Source organism: Pavona decussata, unplaced genomic scaffold (genome assembly GCF_977016875.1).
Source record: "Pavona decussata unplaced genomic scaffold, jaPavDecu1.1 SCAFFOLD_6, whole genome shotgun sequence".
Lineage (NCBI taxonomy): Eukaryota > Metazoa > Cnidaria > Anthozoa > Scleractinia > Agariciidae > Pavona > Pavona decussata.
Window position 1 is genome coordinate 5,388,309 of NW_028145430.1, and position 20,481 is coordinate 5,408,789.

Genomic DNA, 20,481 nt, shown 5'->3' on the forward strand with positions numbered 1-20,481 from the left:
CCAACACTAATATTGATAACAAATTTATGAATATTAGTAACTCAGTAAATCATTATTTTGATTTTTATTGACTGCTGACAAATAGTGAGTTGATCAATAATTTTAAAACAAACACATTGTATTTATAGATGGCTGAACCACAGAAAAGAAATGTCAACTGCAAAACCAAGTTTTGTTGGAAAGTTTATATCAATCTTTATTAGAGTCCAATGTAGCTGTAATTGTGATCAGTATCGTTTGTAGAAAATTTAGAATTGGTGAGCCCTTAAAAACTCATGCTGTTTACTAACTAGGTACTAGTGACATTGTAAAGCAAGCATTCCAATATTAGATTTAAAATTATTTTGCATTTTTTTCCTTGTTTATTTTAGTATTGCCTCCCAAAGTTACTGAAATGTTGCCCTGAAAGTCTCCAGTATCTTATAAAACATCTTCAAGGCAACAGTGGTAAGAGCATGATGTAAATGTAGAGAGTTTTTAACTACACAACCTCCTTCCTGTCCAGACGGGAGTGGTACCACAGTGACTCCCATTTGAAGTGGACTTACTCAATTAGGGGTATAGGATGGTCCTTGAAAAATGACGGCGGAAAATTTTTGGTGAGTCTCAAAATCTCAAGCACGTAAAAAATGAAGTGGGTCTCGGAATCTCATATTTTGAAATTTGAATCTCGAATTTACCATTCTATACCCCTTCATTTATCATCCAGTGTTCACATGTCTGTACAATTATTCGGTATTGATGTGCATGAATTTATTATTAATGTTGAGACTCAATTTCATGGCCCGTCATCACTCATAAAGGGGTTGTGCAGGGAGCAGGACTTGGTGGGCTTTTACTGCCCCCCCCCCCCCCCCCTTTCCACTTTTTTGAACACTTCAAATTAAAATATCGCATTTGTTGTATTTTAGTTAGCCATATTCGTTACTTACAGAAAAAAAACTTACATTTTACATTATTATATGTGTTTTACTTCATGTTGTTCATTTGTTCTTGGATTGCTCTTTCTGCATATGATTGGTTTAGTTGGGTATAGAATTGAACTTTCATGACTGGATAGGCTTGGACGATTTTTTTCATCCAATTTCCAAAAAAAAAAAAAGGTTAAAAAAATTAAAAAAACAAGGCCCAGCCAAGTTGTTTTTTACCGACTACTATGTATTTGGAAATTGGATCAAACAATCTTTCTAGTGATTTGATATGGCTTCTTATTAATAATTCTTGGAGGAATTCACAGCAAAAGTTCACCAAATTTTGTGATAATTTAGACTACATTTCCAAATCTCCTTTTTTTTTCTTCATGAATTATTAATGAATTTGAGGAAGTAAACTCAAAGCTTTAGTACCTTCAAAGAATCAGACTTAAACATGTCCAGGTGACTCTCAGTTATTGCTTGATAAAGTCCTCTTTGTGTTGAAGTTTGTTTTGAAAAAACTGAGGGTTAGATTTAGCTAAGGAATAGCATTCAGAAATTTTGTCTTGATGCCTGCTATTGGTCGAATGTCCAAAAGGAATCATTGTACACTTCAAAAAAATATTTAAACTTTTTACATTACAAGTGAGAGGATAAGAGTTTTTAGATGCATTTCTAATGTTATTTCAAAATGTTCAGGGACAACATGTCCCCATATCCCCCTTGTGCCCACTATTGTGTGTTTGCTTTGGTGCCCCCCCCCCCCCCCTTCACCACTTATGTCGACCAGAAATGCAGGCAGTGGCGAATTTGGCAATTTTGATGAAATCTTGCCACAGTCATAACGGTGGCGAATTTGGCAAGATTTCGCCAAATTCCCAAATAAATGCAACTAAGCTAAACACATGGAAGCCTGCCATGTTGGTGGATTTGACGATTTTGGCGAATGTGACAAATTTGGCAAAATTTTGTCAAAGTGCCAAATGCATGCAAATACTCGAGACAAGGGTACCAACAAAGTGGAGCATTTGACGAATACGGCCACCCCTCCAATAACTGCTCCACAAATCCTGTGATACCTTACTTTCATAAGTTTGAAAGTTCTGGAGATGGTGCTGTGGATGCACTTACCTTTGGTTCATGTTTTTGGCAGCTTTTTTCTTTTTTCTGACTTTCACTCGTGCAATATACCAGCATCTAAACTCTCTATAAACAAGGAGGGTGTTAACTTTTCTGTTTCCCAATTGAATGCCTTTCAAAGCAGTTCCTCAGTCAAGTACAGGTTGTAGTTTAAATTGTTTGTTTTCCAGGTTTGAAAATGTACAAACCAGTTTAATTTTTATTAATTCCCTTGCCTCAGATTCATTGCAATAAACTGGACTACAATTTCAATTAAAAGTTAAGCTGCTTTTGAAAAATTTCAGTCCCAAAACAAATTGAAACCACAATGAATGCATCTGCCAGTTAAAATTTTACTGTTTTCTCAAATCATATTCCATTTACTTCAGCTGTGAGAAGGTCTTTGATATTTACTTGGTTATGATAAGTTATAACACTGCAATCCTGAAAGCTGGCAAAAAATACAATTCTGATTTATCTTGTTAAACTTGTGCTTGTGATGGACTCGGAGATTTCCTAGTTGACCAAGACTCACTTCTTGTTTACTTCTCCTGTTATTTTGTGAATTTCCTTCTTGTTGTTGATTTTCAGAACCAAGCTCAAGAGACCTTGGGACGCTAATTACATGTTTGAAGACAGCTCGCTCCTCGGGGTTAATGAGTTTTAACAAGAAAAACCTTGAAAATTTTACTGCAAAAAGCTCATCTTTGTGGTGTAGGGTGGTACCAGTGGAACTTATGAGGAATGCATTGTGTCATTTGGATGACCAGGTGACACATATCTTTGTGAATTTATCCATTGGATTTGTTATTGAGGGGTTGAAAATGAGTTAAGTCTCTTCTAAGCTTTGATCAAAGACATTAAACAGTTGTAACATATACTTTAACTGTTATCAACTTGTTACATGTAAGGTTCAGTCACCAGCAGTCCAAACGTTTTATGAGCAATAACTTTTGTATCATGTTTGCAGAATGGAGAGAAATCATTCATTCAGTGATTTCTTTTTTTTCTCCTGCAGTGATTGTATGTAAGGGAATAGTAACCAGTACCATTCTTACTCTGAGAATATTTTTAACATTACATCATTTCCTGACGGTGAGAACTGACATTACAAGTTCTGATTAAAAAAATAATAATCGATACTCACTGAGACAGTTCTCAGATATTTGCCAAGTATCATACTTGTTCCCTTGACAAGTTCATTCTAAACAGGTCCATTTTGGCTTAAGGCTGGTCTTGCCACAAACTATTTTTTCACACGACTTTGACTATTTGCTTGTATTTCAAGGAGTCAAAAGCTAAGTTACCTCAGTCAAGTATTAGACAGTTTTTAGGTGCATTTCATGGTGGTTATATTTGTACGTCTTACTCCTTAAAGGGGAAGTATCATGGCGTTTTTTATATCTTTTGTTAAAAATAATGAAATAAGACCTTCAATCAGCTGCCGAGTAATTCTAGAATGATGAGAGGAAAGACATCAACTCAATTCTTGAAAGGAAGAACTCGTGATCCGTTCTAGCGCATTTTGGAACCAAAAATGCGAGAACTTGAAAAACATTAGCTTAACATTTTTCAAGTTTCAATTCATACCGACCCTATCTGTCTCAGGCCAGAGGCACTAATCGACAGTTTTATTGCACTGAGGTGGTAGTTTATAACAAACTTGACAATTATTTTGTTGTTTCTGCTGACAGACAAACATTTTTGGGTTTTGAAATGACAGCAAATTTGAGCGATACTTCCCCTTTAAATCCCACTCAAGACAACTTAACATTGTTGACAATAACATTGTCAAACATCCCTTCTTGCAGATTCGTCTTGCTGCCCTTGGGCTACTTTGTGATTCTCCGAGAACAACTGAATCAGTCACTGAGTTGGACTTACAGCTCTTACAAATGTTTATACCTGCTAATATGAATAACCAGTCACCCTCCTTTCGACAACAGGCTGGAGCACAGCTCAAAAAGGTAAAGAACTTGATTATGAATTCAATTCCAAGTTGTTATATATGGCAAGGCAATAAGTGCAATATTTTCTTTGAAGTTCCTCCTGAGATTGAAGGAGTGCATCAGGATATCCAGTAAAAATGTCAAACAAGAAAAAAAGATTGATGAAAAGCAGCTCAATGAAAAACAAGTTGCTCTTTACAAGGTAATCATTTGCTTAATTCTTCGCTTAGCAACAGATATAATATTTTGGTCTGTTTTGTCATGCACATGTTTTGTAGCTGTTTCCATTTGATCCTCTGCCGCTGCGTCGAATTATATTCACAGTGTTAGAAACATTGCATAGTAACCCATCTTACATGTAGGTTGTCAGGTTAAAGCAGTCCTTGGGTCTTTCACCAAGGGATGGTACATTAATGAGAATATTCCCATTCATCAATGTGGCTCAGTTTGGATTGTGGTCATTCGTATTATGAAGTGGTTGGCTTTTGTTGTTGTTCAAAGGTTTTTCTCCAGCTTTTGCAGTTTTCTCCGTCCACAAAATTTTAAGAACTAACAATATCCATTCTAAATATTCCAGTTCAATCTGAGATCAGAGAGTGACAGGCTTATCTCTCACAAGATTGTTAACAGTTGACATCTTTTGCTTTGACATCTTTTATTTCAATCGGGTATGACAAGAAATGGAACGTCCAGTAAATAAACGAATATTCAATAAACAAACAAGGAGTGACTGACGAACTAACCTCATTTGTCTCATTGATAAGAAAGCCAGAACGTTTTCGTCTGGCCTTGTCTCCTGCACTTCTGTCATTTTTAAATGTCTTAAATAATTTCATTTCAATTTTTTTTTCAGGCATTTCTTTTCTGGTTTTGTGGATTTCAGTTTGAGTCATTGTTTCCTGGTTCATCTAGCACCCGTCGGACAACAGCTTTGGCCAATCTGATGCTGATCAAGCAAATTTTTAGTGTGGAAGAAAGCACTGGTATGTTTGTTTTGTCTCTGGATAGTTTTCCTACCATGGTTTGTTATGCAGTCTCCCAACAGATTCTTTTGCTTGGGGATGCAAGCTTTCAAAGCAAAAAAAAAAAAAACCTTGTTTTGAAGTTCCTTTAAGTCTGAATGTAAACACTTTCAATTTTCCTTCCTACTGTTAGCTGCAAACAAGATGGATGGTTTTAGTATGACTGAAGTCATGACTGGAGATAATATTTCTATTTTGCTGGACTGTTTGAGTGATACATATGAACATAATAAGATGATGGCATATGACATACTGAAGGCTGTGCCTCCCCAACATCTTCCATTTCAGGTTTGTATTCACTGATTGAGCTTCTTGCGCATCTGAATCTATGATAGGCTTTGGTTGTATGTCTGCTTTTGTGTTAACTTTTTGCACAAAGACCAGTTGCGCACTTATCCAAACTGAGTAAAACTACATTACGTTGTATTTACATGGACTAGTTATTTAGTTCGGGGTATTGCCGGTGGGAATATTATCGCCGTTTGCAGTTTTTCCTCTAGCGAGTACTTGAGGTGTCCAAACGCATTGTCTGATGACGTTCGTTCTTGGGTGCCCAAAATTGGCAGGTAGACGTCTAGTTCAGTTTTTATGTTCTTTGTCACTTGAAGGAGAAAAATATCACTTTGCCGTCCATAGAAAACAATAAAAAAAGCGCTCACTAGTCAAGTCAGTACCGTGTTTGTTTCAAGTTCTCGTGTGTGTGTGTTGGAGATTTGTGTAGATCAGTTTAATAAAGGCTTAGTGAAAGGTGAAATATTTTTCTGAGTAGGTGTCGATTTAATTGCATGTTATCTTGTTATTTTCAGGAGGAGGGGTGCCGCCATGAATGGCTGAACATGATTGACAGATTGGTTTCCAGTCCTCGAGCAGTTGATGCCTCAAGTGCAGCCACTTTACTGAGGCTGCTTGTAGAGAGATGTAGCTCACCACTAACATTCAGCAAACACAACAGTGTTATGGCATCAAGTGATGATGAACCACTTGAATGTACACCATGTATTCAAACCTTCAGAGTATTGACCTATTTAATTGATTTACTGAGGTCTCATTGTTCAACTGCTTCAAAGAATTTGTCGTTGATTGGTATCCAAGCACCAATGCATGGTGTACTCTATTGCCTGCGATCAATCCTCAGCTACACGTCACTCAGGTACAGTCCTGTTGCATTCGTTTTTTTTAAATGCATAACCCGTGACCCTCTCACCTCTGCACCAACCTTCTCCTACCATGTCTGTTTTAAAAAGGAAGAGCTGCAAGATGACAGCAGGCTTGATAACAAGCATAAACTAGAAGTTATCATTGACATATTAGAGCGGTTTTCAATTGAGTGTCGAAAGTAATTTCGCATTTTCTTTGGTTTTGCATTACAACGCTCTGTGATTGGTTAACAAAACTCGTGCCACTTTCTCAGCCAATGAGAAGTAAAACCAAAACCAATCGTGTTTTCGCCGCACGCGTTTTCCCGCGCTTGGCGCCTGTTACATGTATTTGCTTCGAATTCTGATTGACTCGTTGTGTTGTTTACATCTGTTACGATTAGTAATAATAATAATAATAATAATAATAATAATAATAATAATAATAATATAATAAAGAAGTTTAATTCCATCATCATCGCAGTTAATCTGAATAAGTTTTGGTTTTACGACACTCAATTCAAAACTGCTCTTAGCTCTGCTGATTATTGATGAATAAGATAGGTCATTTGCTGTTAATTTTTATGCAACTCCTCTGATAAAAGCTCAGCATAATCATTTTATGACTGTTTATTTTAGCTCTGTTGCAGACGATGAACATTGGCAGAATCTCATGTCATGTCTTGTGAATGAGTGTCTCTGCACAGCAGATATTGTTGCACCTGTTATCACCAGTGAATCTCCAGAAGGTTTTACATCACATGATACCCAAGGTAATCTACATCACATGATACCCAAGGTAATCTACATCAAATTTATTTCCTTGCAACTCACGTGACTTGTTAATTTCTTGCCCGTACAATTGAATGTTTATTGTCAGATTTACATACGTTCTAACTGATTTGGTGAAGTGTGTGTAACGCGGTTTTCAATCTGTTGTATAAGCAGAGGAAGACGTAAGTGAGACTCCAGACCAGTTAGATGATATGTTGGAATCAAGTGGTCTCCAGGCTCCTTCCTCTCAGCTCCTACTGGTGTGCTGCTGGAGGACTATGAAAGAAGTGGCTTTGTTGTTAGGCGAACTGGCTGAGAATGCGCCCCTTCAAGATGGGAACATCAAGCGTGGTTTGCTTACAGCAGAACAGGTCTTTCATTTAACAACTTTCGTTTTTCACAGTATACACACTGTAGTGTTTCACTTGTTTTCTAAATAGTTAAGACCAACAGACCAGTGTAGAGAGTGAGTGATGGCTTCGCTGAAGGAGAGAGAGAGCTGAAAGACGCATGCAAAAGAAACGGTTCATTTAACAATGATTCATATGCAATACAGAGTAAAGCCCTGGTAAAATGGCGCATGATAGTCAGTGAGGGGAGTTAATGATAGTTGATGATAGTCGATGATAGTTCAAACTCGAGCGCTCGTTTGACCACCAACGATCATGCGCTATCATCAACTATCATTCACTTTGAGCGTGTTCAAATTCTTCGTGATAGTTGATGATAGTTCTTCCCGTTTGATCACGCGCGTGATAGTCGATGAAAGTTTCTCGGTCAGCCGTTTGCTCCACCAGCGCTCTCTAGATTCATTTTCCGGTAGTTCTTCCAACAACAGAATGAAAACGAAGCCGGCGGCTGCTCACTTTCGTCGCGAAAAATTCATCCATGCGAAGTTTTGTTTGTGATGTTTACACTCGGCAGGTGCCTGATACTAGAAGCTCACGGCAAACTATCGTCGGCTATCACGAGTTTCTGTGAGCCGTTTAACCACCCGCTTGATAGTTGATAATAGTTGATGATAGTTTTGACTATCATCAGCTATCATCGACTATCATGCGCCATTTGACCAGGGATTCTCAAACTCATTAATACCGGTAATTCATCAAGAGAAAACAAAGAAAATCACTACCGTGACCGTGGTTTGGATATGTGATCCTAATTACCATAAAATTTTGCCAACTTTAGCCTTGAATTTCCCCAAGAATTATTGATAATTTGAGAAGCCATATCAAACACTCGTGTGTTTCATCAGATATCCAAACACTGAGAAGTCGTTTAAAAAAACTCGGCTGCGCCTCGTTTTTTCAACCTACTTTTCAGTGTTTGGATATCTGATGAAACACACCTTCTCGTGTTTGATATATTACTTAATAAATATCATTTTTCATCTGCGCACCTTAGTATTATTTATTGTCGAGTCTTTAGTTAATGATAATGCTTGGAAGCAAATTTTTTTTTTCTGACATATCACGCTAAATTCAAATGATCCATTCCAATTTTACTGAAACACTATGATGAAAAGGATGCTGTGTTTTGTTTCAGCTGCGAACCATTGGTTCATTCTTCACCAAAGTGCTGCTGACTTCAAAACACAGAGGTGCTTTTGAATTAGCATACACTGGCTTTGCTAAACTATGTGCTGTTATGTGGAGGTATGCGAATGCTGAGGAAATGCTTGCCATCGGTAACCGTAAAATACGAGGACCTGCTTGCTGGTCTAGTTAATCGACAACACAAAGGTACTTCAGTGCCTACAGGCTTTGCTACCAGATATAGGGAATCTGACTGAACTGTTCTGAGCACCAATCAGCTTTAAAATTCAGACACTCAGATACACAAGGCTGTATATATAGGTGAACAAGTAGTTCATTCATTTTATATGCATTGCAGTAGTATGTTTTGTTCTAGTAATCGTATGTTTTTAATGTACTTTGTAGCAGTACGGATGCAGGTCTTCGTCAGTTACCAGAGCAGTGGCTACAGTCTCTGTTGGATGAACTTACAAGTGCTGCTCCATTACAGGCCTTGTGTGGCACACGAAGGAGTGCTGGTGTACCTTTCTTTATTCAGGTTATTTATTACACTGCTTGTAGAGTACAAACTGTAACTGTTTGGGAACACTCGTATTGGTTATCTAGTTGTCTATTCTGCTGCAACCCTCTCTTAGGTGTTTTATGTGTGTCAAACATGCAAGCAAATCCTATCAAGATTTAGGTATTCAAACTTCGCTCGTGGCTATGTTTCCGTTACGTTGAAACATATAAATATGGTTTTCGTAGCAATCTTGAAGCGACGTTAAGATCCCAGGGAAGAGATTATGGTCAGTGGGCAGTGACTGATCATGAGGTTTTTGCAATTCACTTCATAGGCTATCGTCACAACTGAACCGTGTGCAGCTGGAAGAGCATGTTTTAAACGAGTCATGCAAGGTAAGAGGAATTGAAGAATTGAAAGTGTTCTTTAAGAAATTAGATCTCTTGTTTTATGTTTTTATAGCTCCTTAGAACTATCTTGAAAAGTGCAATGATTGAACTCTTTCCTATCTAGAGCTACTGCAAATTGCATCTAAACCAGATGAGGAAAACAGGATCCGTGATTCAACCCTTCCACAGGTAGAACGTCGTTTTAGTTGTTGTTTTTAACATTTTTCACTCCTGGAGACAAACTGCAAATCAGAAGTGACTCTACCTTTTGACTCTGTGGATGAATTACTCAAGTGTTGAATTCCAGTGAATGCTATTGTTCAGTTACTCACACTAGTAGTATTTAGTCAATTTACGCATTGTTCAAAATGAAATTTGGAGTTTTGTCTACTTCCTACCTTGGCCTCTGCTCAAATTTAGTGAAAGCAGAATGTCAGCGGCCACTGGTACCGCGGCCAACTGCGGGTCAAAAGAATTATCGTTTTCTCTCTTGAAACTACAAGTTACAAACATTATTGTTGAACAAATGTAAGACCAACTCCCAGTTGGCTTGATAGCTCAGTTGGTAGGGCACTGCACCGGCATCGCAGAGGTCATTCGTTCAACCCCGAATTTTTTTCAGGCTTTCTTTTCACAACTACTCAAGTTGCGTTGATGACTACGAGGATCTTTCTTCTATTTAAACATTTAGACGGGTGGTCCTGCAGTTGTAAGACAATTCTCATTGAGCTGCAGCAATGTAAAGCATCCTGTTGATTCAAGTAAAATATGTGTGACACACCTGTTGTTATTCCTTGACAGGTTCACGCTTGTAACATTCTCCGTGCATTATACCGTGAAACAAAACTTGGTGAAGATGTTTTTCCTTTTATTTCTGATGGTATAGTTGTGGCTATTACTGGATTCCATTCTGACAGCTGGGCAGTAAGTTAACTTCATTTTGTATTTGTCTCACTTTATATTTTCATTTTTTAACCCTATCTAGATGATTCTGCCCGGGGCGACTTTGAACCTGAATAACGTTTTTAATATTTGAGCAAACCCCCTGAAACTTCAGGACTTTTTCAGAAATTTATCTGGGAAAAATTTGATGTGGTCGGTTAGTGTTCTTTGAGTTAATGTTACCATGGCAACCAATTTTTGACAGGCAGTTTTTTTTCAGAAAATAGGATTCAATTCCCGAGAAATAGCGGCCTTTTATCGTGTTTTGTGTTATTTTGGATCTTACGAAATAAAATCAGTGAGATCTGGCAATATTTCTTGCTTGTTTTCAGTCAAACAATTGTTCCACTGTGGAATAATTGTTGAATATACTCCAAGTATCGTGTCTTAGAGCTTGTCTTCAGATGTCCTGTATTCACTTCATCCCATTGGACAATGGAACAAAAGAAAGTCTCAATGACATCCATGTTTCAAATTAACTTATCACAATTTCCCTTGCTTAGCTTACGATTTGTTAATCATGTTCAAGACAGTTGTTAAAATACAATGAAAGATAACTAGTTCGAATAGAATCTCATCTGGGGCTCAGATTTTTCCTGTGTTCTCTTATGGTTGATTCTTTACATCTCCCTGTATTTCCCTTGATAACTAGTTTGCCCAAAATATTTTTGTAGATATTTCCTGAATCTCTTGCAGGTGCAGATCGGTTGTAGCAGGTGTTGTATATGTTGTAGTTTAACCTTATTCTCCTTTGTTTTTTTTTTTAATGGTAAAGAATAGTAATGAGAAGAAACAAATGATAGCAACAAAATAGATACCCTTGTAGTAGTTACCCTAACACATCAAAACACTTGTTATTTAGTTTGGTAGCTGTAGGCAAGTAAGAGTTCTGAATTTAAAGTGTAAATTAATACAGTGTAATTTCACCCAGATGCGGAACTCATCCACATTACTGTTCAGTGCACTAGTGACCAGGATATTTGGAGTGAAGCGAGCAAAAGATGAGCACTCTAAGAAAAACTGGTAATAAATTCTTCCTTTATTTTGTTTTTTGTTTTCTCTTTGGCCTCCACAGTAACTGGTTTGAATATTATCGTTGTGGTAGCATTTCATTTAAGACTGTTGGTATGATTTCTTGCAGTATGACAGGAAGAGAGTTCTTCTCCAGATTTCCTGAGTTACATTCATTCCTCCTTTGTCAGCTGCAAGCTGCATGCCAAGGAATTGACAGGTTAATATACTGTCCTATGTGAGGTTTGCTTGTTAATTTTGTCATTCTCCAACATAAGCAAGCAAATACAATAATTATGTCATTGTCTAGCATATGAAAGCAAAAGTAGCCCACATTCGTGTCTAGGCCACAAGATCCACAGTCATAAGTCATCCTATGTTTTATAGTTTTGTTGCACTTTCCAATAATTCTCTCATGCCAATGTTAGGGTCATCTAAATCACACCTCAATCGTTTATGGCACACATTTTATAGTAGGGCTATCCACTGTTATTTTATCAAAACAGGGAGAATACCATCCACCCCAGCCTGTACGCAGTGCTGGTGATATTGTCACGTCTTTATCCATCAACCATGGATGGCGTTGATTCAGTGCTCAACATGGCAAAGTTTGTACCATTGGTTATCAGGTAATATCATTTATTCAAGTTCTGTGGTTGTCTTTTTTATGCTAGGGGCATCACTACATACGTGATAACCCAGACGATTACACAAATGCGATAGTAATGCGCTCTGAGAATCAGTTAGCAAAAATGGCTAACAATGCTATTGTTTAAAATTTTTGGTTAAAAGTTGTTGTCATCAGTCGGTGTTGTGGATGTGTGTTTAAAAGTAGCCATTGGCATTCTTGCATGCGGTGTAATGAAGATGCATGCAAGTGGCAAAAAAAATGTTGGTAACTATTGAGTTCTTTACATGTACTAGACGTAGACTATTTATTGTAGGTGTACTCTTATCCTAACAGCTTCCTTCGTTTTTTAGCTGTAGAAAAAGCATGGTGATAAAAACTCGGATGATTTCTGCTCGAGCTCTAGTTCCTCTAGTGTCTGGAGATTTGTTCATTCAAACTCTTCAAAAGCTTATCTTCTCCGTCCCTGTAAGGTGAGTTCACACTGGCTAAACGTGGAAAAAAAACCTGAAACACTTTGTCTCGTGAAGTTGTATAAACTCAGTACATCATATTTCATGCGTGCTGTAATATTGAGGATATTTTCTTATTTGGTTTCCAACCCTCAGCAAATCTGACGAACTGAAGCAGAACCATATTCATGGTACTTTACTGCATGTGAGTATGAAGACCAACTGAATATTTTATTTATTTATTTTTTATTTATTTGCAAAACACAATGCTTACATTACTGATGATACGGGCTACTTACATCACTAACAATACAATATTCTACTTATGATACAATACTTACATTACTTTTTAAAAGATGCAGGCTACTTACACCACTTACAATTCAATACATATCGCTTCAAACATAACAATTACTCACATTATTTAGTATACGGGTTACCTACACTACTAACTTTATTTACAATGCCACTTGCAAACGTAAACAAAATAATATAAACCTTATGGGTTACAATAAAAGTCGCAAAACATTTTGATCACGCTTATTTAGGGGAGACTTTACTTTGCAGTAACTGGGTTGGTTTTGATAATGTTACAGCTTCAGTGTAAAACATGTGTCTTTAGGAAGGTGCGGTTGAATGGATTCAGTGCTACTACACACAATGCTTCTTTGGTTTTGTAGAAATAGTATAATTATAGCTAGGTATTGTATGTAGACCGGCTGTGTTTTGAGTAGGATAAGTATGGCAACAATGTTAAGTGAGGTGTTTGATCGTGTGATGATCAGCGAGAACCTTTTCTAAGTTGTTTCATTTCTATGACGTGGTACGAACTCAGATGGTAGGTACCAGTCGACATGCCCTGTTATATCTGATTTTGAAGGCAAGGTCGACACAAAAAGGGAAATCACTTTCAGGTCGTTTCTTTTTTAAACTCCGCGCGGCGGTGTGATCAACTCGAGTAGATATTAAGCAACTTGCATTTGTTTGAGCTTGTTTGCCCACACTCATGCCGTGATCATTAGGGGTTATTTTTCTGTGGCACGAATCGTTGGGTTTTATTGCTTGCGTTTTTGATGGGCATGCCCTTGGTTGAAACATCGTTCTTAATCTCCACAGCTACCCTTCATCGATGCCTCGCTTCTCTGTGAATTGTTTTTGGACAGTCTTTCAGGCTTCTTATGTACCACCTTCTGGACCAAATTATTAACTAATTATACACAAGCGCGAATGGGAGAGATGTCGGCAAGGGGGTGTTTGTAAGGAGCTTTGCTTACCGTTAGAAATTGAAACACTGTTTATTGTAGATTTATCATTTGCTGAATGGCCATGTGCATGATGCTGGTGTGTGTATCAAGAAGCAGATTGTGAGTGATATTCTTCCTCAATTGAAGCTTTCAGCGTGGCTTGGCACCAGGTAATCATCATTGATGCACAAAAGCATGAAGCAACGACAACAAAGTTCTTTATTCATCTTTATTTTGTCTTCACATGCAATAGCACAGGTGATTGTCTACTGAACAAGCTACATGACCGAGGGCATGTCAATATTTATGCATTTCAATTTTTTGCGACCACCTGACTGCAGCGTTTGTGGCCGATTAAACTAGGGATACTAAATCTCCGTTCACCGCCCTCGTTTTCGGAAAGGAAGATCCCTGTTTTTGGTGTTGATGTTCGGAACAAACGTGGGGGAGGGGGCGGTCAATTTTAAACAGCTAAGAGTGGACGGTGAATTTACACAAGACAATGAAATTACCTTACGTTTGATTAAGTGGTTTTCACTCCGTTGTCGAATGTTAGATTAGCATTCGTTTCGGCTTACTGCGATCTGTACTTGGTTAAATAAAAATTGCATAGTTTACTAAAAGGGAAAACCGAAATCAATGGTGTCTCTGTTGAACTTGTTTACATTGAGTGCGGATTATTTTGGTTTTGGTGTTACGAGACCTGTATGTTGACGTCTACATTTGCGTTATTGTGCTGTAATTTATTGCTTTATAGTTAATTTATGTCACCGTTTCATTTGTAGGTGCAATCCTTGTGCACTCACACGCGCTGTTTTCCTTGACATTGTTCTTCATTTTGTTGTGGACTGGTCTTGGCTGGAACATGCAGGTATTATGCAATATTTGCTTTACATTACATATCCAGAGGGTCCGAATCAACAAGTTAAACAGTTCATTTGTAGAAGACAGTTTCTGTAAAAATGGAAAATGCACCAAAATCGATTGCCATTGTTAAATGTAATAATGATGATGATGATGATGATAATGATGATGATGATGATGGTTTATTAAAAACACGTAATGGCACTCAGAGGTGAATTACAATGTGTTTACAAGTCATATTGAACAATGTTGAAGAATGTATTTCTTGCAAAGTTGTCCAAGCCCTAGTTAGCATTATGAGCACATCTGTTTATTTTCAACCTTCGAAATGCATTTTGCCCCCCCCCCCCGTTCACTTGAGTGATTTTCAGAACCAAAAATTGTACTTGCCACGTTGACATGTGTCACAGAACCACGCACTGTAAGTACACATACTGCAGAAGCTCACCGCAATCCTCCACAATAACACAATATTTGTTGGCTACTGTTATTTAAAAGCAAACAGTAAATGAGTCGCTGCGTCTTTTTTAAGTTCTTAAGTCTGATTTCGCAATCAATTTCCTAAGTAGAAGTTTGTTAACTTTTGAGGATTTTCATAATTACACTTTCTCCACTCTTAAATGAATTTTTTTTTTTTTTTGTTCTCTTTCAGATACTGGTAACTCTGAGCTCATCGAGCTGGCTAAACGTGATCTACAGCCTCTCAAACAGTGGTTTGAAAACATAGCTATTGAAGAAACCACGGGTAAACAAGTCGCTGGTGCTGTTATTGGAGAAGTGTTTGTTAGGAAAGCAGTGGCAGGGATATGTCTACGAGCATGTGAAGAATACAAACCATGTCATGAGTCTGACGACCCACAAATCACCACCAAACACTCTGAAGTGATTCACACCCTCCTGCACTCTACAGAGTACGAAGTGCGATCAGCTGTTCTTGAATTTGTCATGTCTCAGCTTCCCTCTGAACTGGATACCCGGCTGGACTGTGAAATCGCACCAGGTACACCTGACAGAAGAACAGCTTCTTGGATATTTGGAGAACTGGAATCACAAAATTTAAAAACCAGGCTATTTTCAATGGCAGTGGATACAGAGCACCATGTAGACTGTTTAGTTAAGGTAACTAGTTTGTTTGTTTGTTTGTTTGTTTTTTGTATTATTGAATTCAAATGACATTTGCTCAAACGCCTGTGTATTGAATATGTCCTGAAAATTTCCAAAACCCCAGCAAGAAGATTGTAGTTTGGAATTAAATTGGATTTCTCCACCCCTTCCTAATGCCAACCATCTCTTAACATTTTCCTGTCCGTCCGACATCTCCTTCCTCATACCAAAATATCCTCTCCTCCCCCAATTCTTCATTAATAATAATGACCAGATCTTTTCTTAATTTTCAAACAATATTCTATGGAATACAGGAAGAAGTTGGGCCGAACGTTAAACTATAGTACTCTTGACCAGAACCGGCTATTCCATTCTGTCAAAAAGCATTGACGTCTTACGGTAACAATTTATTGGCGGTTGTACTATGTTCCACCTTTTCCCCGCCCATCCAGAATGGTCAGAATGTTCCTTTTGTGATTGGTTATTAGGTATTTTTTTATACTTGCAAAATCTGTGATTTTGATGCTGCAGGTGTTCCAAGTCTTGTCTCAACTTCCAGATGTTTTATCCTTTCCTTGGACTCTTTCTTCAGGACGTCAAATCTCAGCATATGAGGTGCGTAAATCTGAGGCAGTCTTCAAATTGTTGTATTACTTGCGTCTTCTTTTCCTCATTCTTATAACCTTACCCACAAAATGATTGAGTGAAAAATTATAAAGATAAAAATTTATTATCTCTTTTGGGGTATTTTTCCCAACATTCCCTTCATCGTCATCCAAGTTTGCTTGAGTATCTCTCTAACAAAAAATTATAACCAAGTTGAAAATGAACGTAGTTCCAAACAGTTCTACGTGAACATAGTAGTGTTCTTTAACACTCACGGCTTCAAACTGGAGTGAGAGTATTCGCCAAACTGGACTAATGTACCATGACTCCTTTGTTTTGTTTCAGTGTTGGACGTTTGTAGCAGGTCTTACCAACGCTCCCAGTCAAAGGTGACAAAATTTGAAGTTTATGTAGGGACAGACGTTTTGAGTTTCATTATTTGTGATGCTTTAACAGTTTGACGTGTGTAGACGTGACAACAGAAAAATTATTATATTATAATGATAAGAAACCCATGGAACTGTCAATCATCACCCCGCGCATTTAATTTAATAGTTTTATTTGCTCTCTGAAGCTAGTGACAATTTTACAAATGTACTGTAGTACTGTGTAGTGAATGTACACAGTGCTTGTGCTCATTCCGTTCTCGAATGCAGGCGTATACATGTTCTTTGTATACATACATACACGAGAAGAAGAAGACAGCTTTGTTTTATCAGGTTGTACTGTGTACGCTAATCTTGTGACCAGAAAGTAGGCAATGCTAAACATTCCTTCGTTTACGATTTCTCTTAGGGATACTCTCAAGGGTGCATCATTGAAATTTTTGTCACGAATGGTAACAGTGATGCATGGACTGGTCAGCAACGAGGTATTGGAACCGATAACAGTTTGCTTTGTTTTATCAATATATCTCATGGTCCATCTCAAACTTTACTTGTTTAAATGTGCCGTATGGTTTAGCTCACGCTTGAGGAAGAATGAGTTTGGAATGACTGCTCTGATCAGCGTTATGGAACGTTTGTTAAAAGTACATTACCTTTTAGAATAACAAAATGAACACAAAATTTTCGAAGCTGTCACCTCATGCAGAATTTGACATTACCAAATCTGTTTATTTTGTAACTTTGGTTAGAACTGATAACGTAGTTCAAATTTTCAATTAGTTATTGTATTTCGTATTATTATCGTTGATTATTTGTTTCATGTTGGACTGTAGGACTCGGCCACTGCTTCACAAGCCATGAATGCCCTAACAGATTTCTCAAGAGTACTACTTGAAACAAGTTCACCAAGTGAAAGTGTGGAGATGCGGCTTTGTACCGCACAGGTGCTGGGTCATGTTGATGTTACTGAAACCATGTTCGATACACATGGAACATTGGGTGAGTTCGAATTTAAAAAAAAAAATCATGAAGCTTTTGCGTAGACCTTTCCAGCCGAATTAAAGTCTTACTTTATGGACAGCTTTTGCATTGGTTATTATAACTTGTAAAAGAAGGTCTCAACTTTTTTCCCATCGTAAACAGCAACCTAAACATTCTTGTTTTCTGTGTACTTAACGGACGCACTTGCAGTGCAGTCCTTAGTAGATTTATTAGCCAACTGCTACTTCTTTTCAGGTGTTGTTCCGTTTGATTTGTGGTCAGTTGTTGTAAAGCTTCTATCTGATGATGAGCCTGCTGTGAGGGAGCAAATGGCTCGAGGATTCTCCTTTTTGTTAAAGCGCATCCAAACTTCATCACTCGGTAAGTACACAGATAACTCGGTCTGTTAAGCAGCTGACAGCTTAGGCTGTTCGGCAGGAGTGCAATGCACGTGTCACTGCTTATCCCAAGGGTGTTTTTTTAGTAGATGATGAGAAATAGTACCTATCAGATTCCTAACCCCTAAGGGGAACGAAAAATTGACCGTGATGGCGCGGAATCGGAAAGAGTAGTGGAAGTGGTCTCAACATTACATAAAGGCAATAAAAAAGATTCTCCCTCCCTTTAAAGGCTTAACAATGTACTACCCCCCTCCCCCCAACGCACCCAGTTGATGCTTTCTGTGTGCTTCGTCATTATTGCCGTATTATTTCTTTTAGTTGTTGGTTGTCCTGTGGAGAGCTGTGCCATGGTGCCGCCCATGTGCCTTGAATCTGTTATGCTGTGTGTTTGGTGTTTGTTTATTCACCGAGCTCCTGTGGCCTGTGTATCATGGATGCTGGAATTGATCCGGGGAGACCTTACCTACGAGTCTTGTGACCAGGAAGATGATATGTCTGATGTGGATCGACTGTTTGAGAAAGGACCGTTAAACATTTATGCTGAAGAGTGTATCGTAACGCGCATTGCTTGTCAGACTGTTAAACAAGGAATTGACATGAACGCAACTGTTCTTTTGACGCTCAAAAAGCACCAAACAGAATTAATTGAATTACTCAAAGAGCAGTTAGAACAGTGTGTTGTTTTCCTTGAACGTCTTTTGTCAACGAACTGGAATCTCAACAGGAATTTTTTTGGCCTTTTCTACAGAGCTTTTGCTGGACTTTGTGTTATTGTCATGCTAACACATCAGCTTCATGGAAACATTTCATCCGTGCAAAGCCGAATTATAGCGATAGTACGTGCCATAAAAAAGCCATCAAATACCGGAGGAATTTCATTTCATTCGATGATCAAAGACTGTGTGGAAAACTTATGTACATTTATCACGTTATAAAATATCAGCTAAACAAATTACCTACTTTGTTTGAATACAGAAAATGTCCCTGGAGAATTCTAATAAATTAGTGACTTTGGCAACGTCAAATGTTCACGATTTCCCTTCACTCTCCAACTCCCCATCCGCTTTAGTTTAGTTAAGAGGATCAGTGGTGCTGTGTCAGTAAGGGAGCAGAAACGAATGTTGCATTTTGTCAACAGAGTTGATTTAAAAAAATAAAATAAACTTTTTTTCCTGTGTCAAAGTAAAAAAAAAAACTTTAGCTAACGGTAAAACTCTACTAACTGGGGACACTTAACTAATATAAGATGTAAAATGCCACAAAATTTGAAGTAAAAAAATTGCAAAGAAAACAGTCGCTACTACTACCGCGGTTAAAAAAATTGACGTGGTTAAAATAACGATGGTCGCGCTTGCGTATGCCTGCTTTAAAGGTTTCAGCGAGTGACAAGATCTTTCTTTGGTGGACAGTTGACTCCAGAGGTTTGGTCTGAGATATCTCATGTCCCTGTGCTAAAACGTGATAAAGTGAAGTCCGATTGACTCAGGATTGAGGTTCAAACAAATTGCGAACAGGCTTTTTGGGCACAGTACATTCTTTCTTACTTTGTACATTAAAATACAAATATGCTGCAGGCGTCTATTCAGTTGCCTAGGTAGTTGTGCCTTGTCCAATAGGTTCTCGTAACTAGACCTCTTTTCCATATCGACTGCTCTTAGACATGTTACTTGTGATTCTTTTGACCTCTGTGACTGAAGAGATATGAGTGCTAACGTTTCGAGCGTTAGACCTTTGTCAGAGCGAATCAAAGAATCGTGGTTTTGAATGTGGTTTACATAGTGACCAATGGAGCTACGTTATTAGTGGAAGCACGGTAAAGTTGAAGACAACAATAAAATAGTCCATTGAAAAGCCTTCGTTGATTTCGTGGGGCTTAAGGTTACCCGATACCTTCAGAGGTGTCTCGCTTTTAAGCGATGTAGCGCGTCCAGTTTAAACTGTAGATACCTAAAGCCCTATATCAAATTAAAGCTTATAGAGCTGACTATCAAACCATACCAAGAATTTTGAAATAAAATGAATTGTCGAATTTTTCACAACCTTTAATTGCGAGCGTCCGCATCACCTTTTTAAAGCTTCAAGTCAAAGTGAATTTTGTTTTTTGCTAATTTAATTTGCTCCTCAGTTTCCGGACCCAAAGCGCTAAACGTGTCTGCGTTTTGCCATATTCAATCGCAGTGGAAAGTTATAAAGCATTTTCGAAATAGGATGAAAAAAATGTGGAGTAATCGTACAAAAATCGCTCTCGGAGAAAAAACATTTGGAAAGAAAAAGTTCGCAGACTCGTTTTTGTTGTTTATATGTTAAACTAGCTATTGTCCAAATTTGAAGGCAAACGGACAAATTCCTTTTGAGTTTTAGCTCTTTGAAGTGGCTCCTCCAAGTGAAAAAAAAATTATTTAAGAAAAAAGCGCTAAAAATTCGGCAATTCATTTTATTTCAAAATTCTTGGTTTAGTTTGATAGCCAGGTTTATAAGCTTTAATTTGATATAAGGGTTCAGGTATCTACAGTTTAAACCGG

The 20,481-nt window shown here is 37.9% G+C and overlaps 1 protein-coding gene across 2 annotated transcripts in view; it reads left to right on the top strand.

The window, feature by feature from the left end:
- Positions 1 to 19,131, top strand: part of LOC146489358 (tRNA (32-2'-O)-methyltransferase regulator THADA-like) — a 38,377-nt gene extending 19,246 nt beyond the window's left edge. Inside the window, exons 19-46 of one of the 2 annotated variants that reach the window (XM_085108387.1) lie at positions 372 to 447; positions 2,625 to 2,803; positions 3,845 to 4,000; positions 4,077 to 4,184; positions 4,836 to 4,965; positions 5,138 to 5,292; positions 5,811 to 6,154; positions 6,780 to 6,913; positions 7,086 to 7,285; positions 8,460 to 8,569; positions 8,855 to 8,987; positions 9,286 to 9,346; positions 9,465 to 9,529; positions 10,142 to 10,264; positions 11,214 to 11,305; positions 11,424 to 11,513; positions 11,800 to 11,922; positions 12,275 to 12,394; positions 12,530 to 12,578; positions 13,678 to 13,787; positions 14,403 to 14,488; positions 15,134 to 15,600; positions 16,117 to 16,200; positions 16,537 to 16,580; positions 16,987 to 17,062; positions 17,411 to 17,576; positions 17,814 to 17,939; positions 18,278 to 19,131. In XM_085108387.1, coding sequence (XP_084964513.1) covers positions 372 to 447; positions 2,625 to 2,803; positions 3,845 to 4,000; positions 4,077 to 4,184; positions 4,836 to 4,965; positions 5,138 to 5,292; positions 5,811 to 6,154; positions 6,780 to 6,913; positions 7,086 to 7,285; positions 8,460 to 8,569; positions 8,855 to 8,987; positions 9,286 to 9,346; positions 9,465 to 9,529; positions 10,142 to 10,264; positions 11,214 to 11,305; positions 11,424 to 11,513; positions 11,800 to 11,922; positions 12,275 to 12,394; positions 12,530 to 12,578; positions 13,678 to 13,787; positions 14,403 to 14,488; positions 15,134 to 15,600; positions 16,117 to 16,200; positions 16,537 to 16,580; positions 16,987 to 17,062; positions 17,411 to 17,576; positions 17,814 to 17,939; positions 18,278 to 18,894 — 4,224 coding nt within the window. In that variant the 3' untranslated portion in view covers positions 18,895 to 19,131. The remainder of the gene's footprint in view (positions 1 to 371; positions 448 to 2,624; positions 2,804 to 3,844; positions 4,001 to 4,076; positions 4,185 to 4,835; positions 4,966 to 5,137; positions 5,293 to 5,810; positions 6,155 to 6,779; positions 6,914 to 7,085; positions 7,286 to 8,459; positions 8,570 to 8,854; positions 8,988 to 9,285; positions 9,347 to 9,464; positions 9,530 to 10,141; positions 10,265 to 11,213; positions 11,306 to 11,423; positions 11,514 to 11,799; positions 11,923 to 12,274; positions 12,395 to 12,529; positions 12,579 to 13,677; positions 13,788 to 14,402; positions 14,489 to 15,133; positions 15,601 to 16,116; positions 16,201 to 16,536; positions 16,581 to 16,986; positions 17,063 to 17,410; positions 17,577 to 17,813; positions 17,940 to 18,277) is intronic. The other variant, XM_085108394.1, reaches the window with a different exon arrangement.
- The last annotated feature ends 1,350 nt before the right edge of the window (positions 19,132 to 20,481 follow it).